The sequence below is a fragment of the Colossoma macropomum genome, unplaced genomic scaffold, assembly GCF_904425465.1.
Source record: "Colossoma macropomum unplaced genomic scaffold, Colossoma_macropomum, whole genome shotgun sequence".
Classification (NCBI taxonomy): domain Eukaryota; kingdom Metazoa; phylum Chordata; class Actinopteri; order Characiformes; family Serrasalmidae; genus Colossoma; species Colossoma macropomum.
Genome location: NW_023494801.1, coordinates 13,729,573 through 13,738,576, shown reverse-complemented (window position 1 = coordinate 13,738,576; position 9,004 = coordinate 13,729,573). Strand labels below are relative to the sequence as shown.

Sequence of the window (9,004 nt, the reverse complement as noted above, 5' to 3'; positions counted from 1 at the left end):
TAATAATTCACTATATTTAACTTCATAAAATCATAACAAAATCTCTCAGTATAAAATATTGTAGCGTTCATCACTATGAAAGAAGACATGGCTTAAGCACAAGTTGTTGTGCTTTGTTAATGAGCTGTTGTTGGCCACAGCTACTTTGTACATAAAGAAGGTTTTGTCTAATGGTTCGCTCTAAGCCTAAGCTACATCCTGTTCTTTCAGCCGTCAGCATTAAGCTGTGTCCAAAACTGTGCCCTATTCACTATAAAGTGCACTGTTTTGGGGTGACATCATTTTGTAGTGGTGTCTGAAAACAGTGCAGAAGATCCAGCACATTCCAACAATCCCACAATGCACCACAATAAGTAGTGTACAACCGATGTACCCTAGGGGATAGTGAATACCCACAACGCACTGCGTCATTTGTAAGTACTGAGCAAACCCATATAATGCTAGTGTCCAAAATTGTTTACTATCATCACAAATTCTGTTCCCTATAACAATGTGCTATATGGTGATCCACATTTTCGAATTTAGGGGACCATTTCAGACACAGCATTAGACTGACTCAGTACTTCTTAATCTACACAGAACACAGGCAGTGGGCTAGCCCCGTCTACAGAATAAGAGTCCTCACAGAAAAACCCATGGACAAATGCTGTAAAAGACATTAACCTAAAACTAACATTTTTTGAACACGCTAGCTACAATAATAACATCCTCTTGGCTGAACTGTCTCTCTTGCTGACCTTTCTTTATAAAATAATTAGCTTTATCTTTTTTACCCTCTTATGGTGTGGCTGATGGCTGATTTTTGGTAGTAATTTTATCATTATAAGCACGTAAGAATAAAGTTGATTTCACTTGGTGATCAATGATTTGCTGAATAGGACAGTTGGAAAAGTCGGTTCAGTGAACTCAATATTATCGCTGTTGTCCCAGAGCCCAGGCTACTCCATTGGATCTCGCGAGAACAAGGGTCGCTGAACGCGATGTTGGAGGGCCGTTGTATGTGTGTGAGAGTGACGAGCAGTCTGCTGCTCCATGTCATCTGAGAACGGGCTCGGACATCGGGAGATCTTATCTCACGCTGTTTTTTCCCCCTCATGCTCCGCGTTGTTATTGCCTAAACTGGAGGCTTTGTCCTTTTAGACACCCAATGAAAGCTGGGTCGCAAACACGGGCAAGTTTCAGTGCCTCTGTGGCGAGCGGTATCGAGAATACGGCGGGACGGACAGCTCGCAGCCTGCTTTGCGCTTCATGCAGATGCGAGTCGAGCAGAGGAAAATGGGGGGTGGGGGGGCATGAATAAGCCGAGTGAGAGGGAGGAGGAGGAGGATGGCTCTCCGCTCGCCTAACGGTATCGCCGAACGTAAGAAAAAGGCTTCCAGTGTGCCATTCTGATATTTCTACATCGTCCATACAGTCATACGGTGAAACGGCCTCCTCAAAAACGCCTGTCCGGATGGATATTTGGGCGTCGAGCCGCCGCAGGCCCGCCGTTCGCGCAGCGGATTCCCGAAGCAGCAGCTCCGTAGCGCGTTAGCTTAGCCGCTGTGCAAGCCGCCAGCTGTTGGCTTTTTGTTAGCGACATATTACTGAGAAAATACCGTTTTGGCGATGTAATTCTGCTCTCTGAGTGTGGCGCAAAGATGGACTGCAACCGCGGAAGCCATATCTTGCGATAATGTGGCGAAACTGGATCTGAAGGTTTGCCTCAGATTCGGGTCTGTTTTGTCGGGAGGGAGGCGAGCCGAACTGCTAACCATCCGGCTACCTGACGAACCGGTGGGGGTGAAAGGGCTCTCCTCTCCTCACAGAAGATTTTCCTCACACATTTCCAGTTTCGACACAAACTGAGATGGATAAACTGACCATAATTTCAGGGTGCCTCTTTCTGGCTGCGGATATTTTTGCCATAGCTAGCATTGCAAATCCGGACTGGATCAACACAGGCGAGTCGGCAGGTAAGACCATTCGAGTCGTGGTTGTTTATCAGGATACACAGCGTTATTGTGTGTGTTTTTAACCTGGAGTATCAGCATCATCTGTCTGTTGATAGTATTTTCACATTTAAAAAGGTTGCCTCATCCTCATAGCACTTGTCTCTAACGTGGGAGGCTTTTCCTGCCGGATGTAACACTAGCCTAATCCTTAAGACAAATCTACGCAATTCTTGTCTCTTTTTCCATCAGCATTATTTTTCCATTGTCTTCTCCAGACACGTGATAGGACGGCACTGTGTTCTAAGACAGTGCTGCATTTGTAGGCCTGTGCTAATAGCACACGCCTCCTTTAAAGGTCCGTTTTGTCACTACCCTTTAGGCCAGATGCTTTTTATTTATTTTCTATTGAACTAAATTAACAGTCACTTTTTTTCTAAATAGACTCCAACAAAAACGCAGGCGTTTAGAGGTTGTATTCGGCCAGCTACAGAATGTTTACCACAGTTTTACTCAGTTTTATCCCTCAGTGACTGCTTCGTTCATGTAGTGAGTCTAATATTTTTAAGACATTGCACGGTGTTGATCGGAGAGGCCTAGTTAAATACATACATTAAATGACTTTAGAAGCCCATACACGGTTGCTCATTTTTATTTACTTCAAAACAGAGGCTGGCTATTGATAGACAGCTGCGCTTTGTTCGCCATTCTGGGCAGCCCTATAAGTGGGTCAGCAAGGGTTCAACCACAATGTAGTGAATTCAGCCGGATTGCTCCAAGGCTTCTGTTTTGCTCATTTACATGTTATACGGTGTCGTCATGAATCAGGTCAGGTGCACTCTGACTCTTTTCATTCGCAAGAAGAATGTGCCACTTTGACACCTTTCTCCTTGCTTCAGTCTTAAGGGGCTTATGACTTTTATGAATTTTATGGCTTATGAATTTTAGTTTTAGAGCATGGATGTTTGTACAGAATATGAACTGATAGCCAGACTTGGTGTTAAAGCTGTTTTGTATAGGCCACTTACCTTTCAGGTGCCTTCTTTGGCATCTGCATTGGCAGTTTTTCAGCAATGTACACAAGCAAGCAGACGAGCAAACCACTTGAACTGTTTTATACTATTGGCTATGGGTTCCTGCATACAGGCACTGTTTAAGGTGAACATGACCCCAAATTTGCCCTTTAGTATTGTAGAATATGTAATCCTTATAATACATAATCTAGTTCTGAGGCTTTAAGGATATAGACAGTTTATGGTAACTGACATGAATATTTACCTATGTCTTAAAAGGGAATTCCATTGATTTATTTTTTAAATATAAAAATACATCGTCGTTGAGATGTAAATAAAGTAATTCTGAGTGGTTTGATGTGAAATGCACTCTTCTGTAAAATCCTACAGTGCCAGAATTGCTGTTGTTTAGAACCAGATGTCTGTAGCGTTTGCTACCTTTAAAAGCTATGTCACAGAAAGCTGTTGTGTAATGTGGTTTTAAATATGCGATCTGATGACGTTTTGGACTAAAACATGTATTCTTAAATCCAGTCATGGTGGAGAGGTACCTACAGGGTGTTCTAAGGCAAAATAGGCCCCATGGAAATTTAGTTTTTCAGATTTTCCACTATTTTACTATTATCAACATTACAAATAACAAGACACACATGTGGATTCACTGATGATTTTTAATGGTAAATAAAACCACCTTTGCATTGTATATATTGTGATCCCTGGTTCTTAGCATCAGCACTGTAAAGAAATCAGTCAGCGAGTTTCTGTATAATGCCTCATTTCACATCAAACCACTCTGAATGACCTTGTTTACATCGTAACGATTGAATTACACAGAAATTTTTATAAAGTCTGTGGAGTTCCCCTATAAGAAAAGACATTTTTATATGTGCTCATTTATTTAAATGAATCCTTTTCTTGCCCTGATGAAATGTTACAGTCAGTCTAATAGATTATAGTCAGCAACTCTGTACTGGAACTATTCTGTCTGCAAAACCAAAGTGTAGCTTGTAGGTGACAGTACTTTTGTGCTTCTATGTCTGTACCAGTTGCTGAGTAGAGATCAGTGTTGGGAGAGTTTTTATTCATTGTGAAACCACAGAGTTTGTGTAATACTCACACTTGATGGTCTGATAGTTGGTGGTTGAAGTGACAATCAGCGGTTATGAGTGCTCGTCTCTTCTGTAACCGCTAACAGAAACAGAACGAGCAAACAGTCTAGATTAACCTGAATAGTGCTGGGCAGTCGGCTGTACCTGTACACCACGAAATTTGCAAATGCTTTTCTGTTTTAGCAAGATATTATAGTGCCAGTAAATAGGTGTCCGTGTGCCCTAGCAGTTTGTTTTTACTTTTTTGTTCTGTTTTGGGCCTTTTGCTCATGGAATCCAGGACCTAACAGTCAAAAGGGATATCCACCGATTTGTCAAAATTTCAGCATAATTCAGTTGTTGAGATGTAAACAAAGTCATTCAGAGTGATATGATGTGAAATTGTTTAGTGTAGTGTTTTAATGGTGGTAATAGAAACTGCAAGTCACAATTTCACAATGTCTAAGAGTTTTATTTACTATTCAGAATGACCAGTGAACCTGAGTAGTTCTGAGTAGTATTGATAATGGTAAAATAGTTGTCAGTCTGAAAAAAAACTGTTAGATTTAATTTTTCTTTGGGGGCTGTTTTGCTTACAGTGCCCTGCATGTACCTTTCTGCCACAAGTGGGGGCGAAAAATGTTTTAGGCTAAAAGCTTGCCTCGAGTATTGTTAAACAGTGTCTCAGGCTCCAGGCAGTGTATTCATGGCAACTTCATATTATAACTTTCTTTGAGGTAGGTTTACTCAGAGGTAGGTAAATTCTTCAGTTGTCTGGCTCTGGTTCTTATCACCACCACTGGGAAGTATTTAGATTTTTTCAAGAAGGGAGCATTTGACATCAACCCACTCTAAATTACTTTGTTTACAATTGAATGATTTAATTATACACAAATTTTGAAAAATCTGTGATATGTCCATTTACCTGTGATGTATATCTTTCACTATATGCATTAGATTCTTTTGAAAGTGAAAACTATAAGGAATGATAATATTAAGTAGTAGGTGTCTGTTCTGGATTGTGTCTCGTTAAAGTTTACAATACTGTGTGAGATTCCCTTTGGTCTCTTTTAAGAGAAGCAGAACACAACAAAACAGTCCAGTCAAAAAAGTTATGTCTTGTAAGAGATTTTTTTGACTTAGAGTAGTAGCACTCAGGAAGTAAAGGTTCATGTAACTTCATTAATGTAAGCTTAGTCACCTGATACTGTGAAATATTTGTAAATTATAATGATTTAAAATGTTTTCAATACTGCCTAGTCCTACACCAAATAAAATTACAATACTTAGAAGAAATGACTGTGATTATGCGTACGACGTCACCATTAGGATTCATAATTCATGCAGCTAGTTCACATTATGTAGCGTCTCTGAAGGAAATTCTTCACTGACTGAGCCTTGTATAAACCATTGTCACGTTTTTTCCTTCCCCTGCCCGCTATCGACAGTGAAGTGTCCGTGGCTCTGCCCTTCCTGCTGAGGACCGGGATGAAGCAAAATTAGAACGTTCTCTCCGGAGACAGTGAACGTCATTTTATAGAAAGTAATTTTGTGCCGACTAGTCTACCTCTAGAGGCTGTGGGCGGACCTATTTTAATCTGACCTTTAGTTATTTTATTCCTGCTTATTTTTGGAGCACTGGTGGCTGTAGGTAAATCCCAAATTACTACTGACTTAAGCATAGCATGTTTGATGTCCACATAGGCCTGGGCGAACGATAGAATGTTATGTTGCCTGAATCACATCTTGCTGATCACATGGTTTATTAAAGAGTCTAATGGTGAAGGCCGGTTAAGTTGAGAGTTGCCTTTAGGCATCAAGATTTTTAAGGAAGACACTGTGGCTCTTGTTGGGGCCTTGAAAGCTTAACTTGCCTTTTTTCCTCCTTATTTATTTATTTTTTTTAATGATGTAGTCTATGGTAGTAGATGTCATTCAGTTTCTGTGTGAAATCTAATTGTTATGGTAGTTACTGCCTGGGGACTGAATGGATACTGTGAAGCGTTGATCCTTGCATTTAACTGGATGTGAAAAAAGACTTATATTTGAAAATATATAGATGAGAGAGATTGTTTTGATGCAGCTGATTAAATGCCTATTTGAGACAGAATGAAAAAGGAAAAACCTGATCTTGCAGATATTATTAACTCTCACCAATATCACTTGTCAAGGTGGAATCCATATCTTTGTCCTTTTTTGCTGGAAGCGTTTTCGGCACAAAGGTATCTTCAAGTCTCAAGTGTTACGTTAATAAAAAGCCTTTGGAAATGTTTCCATTTCTTAAAGTACAGTCAGAATCGACCTCGTGCAAGTGCTGTTGATATGATTGAGTGTGCAATGATGTTCATAGCTTGTTTAGAAATCAGCACTGGCCAAGGGGCCCATTCGCTTCCTGCCTGTACTCCTGTGTGGTCAACTCTTCAGCAGCTTGTGGTCATTTCTGCTGTTCTCTTTCTACTTGCTACTCCCCTATAGTCCTTTTATGCCATTTTGCCTAACTTTCGCATGTGACCTTGGGAACACGTAGGCGCTTATTTCACTGCTGCTACTGCTGCTTTCCCTCCTGGTCTTTGAATATTGTGAAGCAGAAGCTGTGAAACATCACACAGTCACCTGACTGTATGCAGAGGACCTAACATACGAGTAATACTGACATTTAAAGCCAGTGCCTCAAAGGATTATTGTCTGTTGAGCTTTTCTTACCTCAGAATGGCATATATCAGTGAGAGTATCTTAACCTCATTTCCGTCACTGGTTTCATCAGTCGTTTTGATGTCTGAGTGTGATGTGCCATTTTAAATAAGAGTGCTGTTTCCCTGCCTCTGAGGTCGGCACTTTTGGTAAACCATAGATGTATCACAATGATTTTACTCCCACACATGCACATTCTTAGCGTGACTGGTAGACTGTAATGTTGCCTTCAGCATAGCTTTTTCAACTAGGCCAGGCTGCAGATTAATTATGCCTCTTGTTATATGTTTTGCTGCCAGTGTGTTACTTTTAAAGGAGCTGTCAGGTCAGCTGTAGATTTTAGAAATCTCAGTAAAGCTAAAGAGACGTGACATGTGACTTGAATCATGAACCAGAGTTATATCTGGGGGACAAAATATCCTTAACCATTCATCAACTGCACTGATTGATCAGGACTGGGTAGCTACAGAAACAACCAGACAGCTGGAACATTTTAATGACCGGTGTTGGGCTTTGATTCTCTTTAGATTAGTGGAATACAGAAGTAAAGTTTAACTGCAATCTGCCAGTGGCTAATGCAACACTGTTATCATTTGCTAAATTATGGTAGATGGGTGACAAACTGTCAAAAGCAGTGTTAAAGTACCCTTAAAATCACAATTTAAAACGCAACAAATCTGTCAAATTAAAAAAAGTTGAATATTTCTTTGTTTTATTGTTATGCCCCAGGAACTACTAAAAATGGCATAAGATCATCCCTAAACCTTAACACTCATTAAGAATGCAAAGATCTATGAATATGCACATTTATGCAAATTGTAAACGCCCCCTTGCTGCCCTGTTTCTGTACCCACCCTTGCGCCCACTACCCTGCAGCTGTCTTGTTGCAGACTGAGCAAGTAAGACGAGGCAGAGCAGAAACAAAGCTCCCACTGAAACTTTGATAATCAGAAAGATGCTGTCTTTGTCACTCCACTACCAGTCACTCAGTTTCACTTGCTCAGATTTGAGTCTTTTTCCTCTAATCATGCATCTGTAAATTGTCTGTGGTGTCAGTGAGCTGGAATTGTTGGTGGTTTAGCGTTCTTGCTAAGCTAATGTTAGCCTCTGGTGCTAACAATGATATGAAGTAAAAGTAGCTAAAGCTAACAGTCCAGTTTCAATCTATGTTAGTGCAGGCATGTTCTGGAGCTGTAAGCATAGACATAGCTTGTTTGTGACATTCAAAACCAAGCTGCTATGTAGTGCTTGACAAATGGCTTTTTCAGATATACTGGGAAAACTTATTTTTTAATGGGAAATTGTAACTATGGTTACACATTTTTTACAAATATCAGTCTATATAATATGAAAAAGCCATCCAAGATGATTTAACAATTAAAAAAAACACATTTTTGAAGGCAGGGGGTCATCCAGGGATCCAATGTTATAATCTGTGGACTCCACAATGCTAATAGTACTGGCATTGGTAGTTTGGACTTAATTAACACTAGGTTGTGTAGTGCAGGGCTGTGGCAAAGGGTAGCTGACAAAATCCACACTTATTCTAATTTGGTATGAGGAAAAAGCTTCCTGCTATATGGTCCTGCCTAGCTCAAATCCAGCAAAGAAAACACAAAAGTGCAAGAAACTCTTAATCAAATTGATCAAATTGTTATTTGACAGCACTGAAGTAATTGTTGACAGCTGTTTTAACACAGTCCACCACTGCTTGGAGGTAGTTTCCAGTTCACCCCCTTTAAAGACCAGCCACGCAGTAATGAGACTCCAGTATTATTCAGGTGTTGCAACCTATTAACTGAAAGGGAAATTGTCTTTTCCATCCCAAGTTTAGAGTGTATATCTGTTGTGTTGTTTCATTTAAATAGAATTGGCAGTGTGCAGACAAGAGCTCCAGCAAACACTGGAGATTACACAATAGAAACCCTTCAAACTCAGTCCGTGACTAAGAATCTGCGATCTCACAGGGACAAAATGCGAGTTGGTGGTCGTGACATTTTGAAAACAAAAATCCCTCCCAGCCTTTCATTCCCGGTAGCACTCAGTGTGAGCAGAATGATTAATACGCCTCTGTGCTTGCTGTATGCTGCTTATTCACTTTACAAGGGGCTTGATTGTGTACAGTAATATATTGTTTTGGATCTGTCAGGCATTTTTAAAGGTGCCATTTCTATCCATGGTGAAATAAGCGCCACCATGTAAATGCCAATCCCTCCCACTGATCTCAAGCTGCTCTCTAATATGTAGCCTACAGGACACTTGCACAATTCTGAGTGAAAAA

The 9,004-nt window shown here is 40.4% G+C and overlaps 1 protein-coding gene across 1 annotated transcript in view; it reads left to right on the top strand.

Moving 5' to 3' along the window:
• The first annotated feature begins 995 nt into the window (after nucleotides 1–995).
• mosmoa (modulator of smoothened a) overlaps nucleotides 996–9,004 on the top strand; it is a 32,929-nt gene continuing 24,920 nt past the window's right edge. The window contains exon 1 of the mRNA XM_036589853.1: nucleotides 996–1,955. Coding sequence (XP_036445746.1) covers nucleotides 1,850–1,955 — 106 coding nt within the window. The 5' untranslated portion in view covers nucleotides 996–1,849. The remainder of the gene's footprint in view (nucleotides 1,956–9,004) is intronic.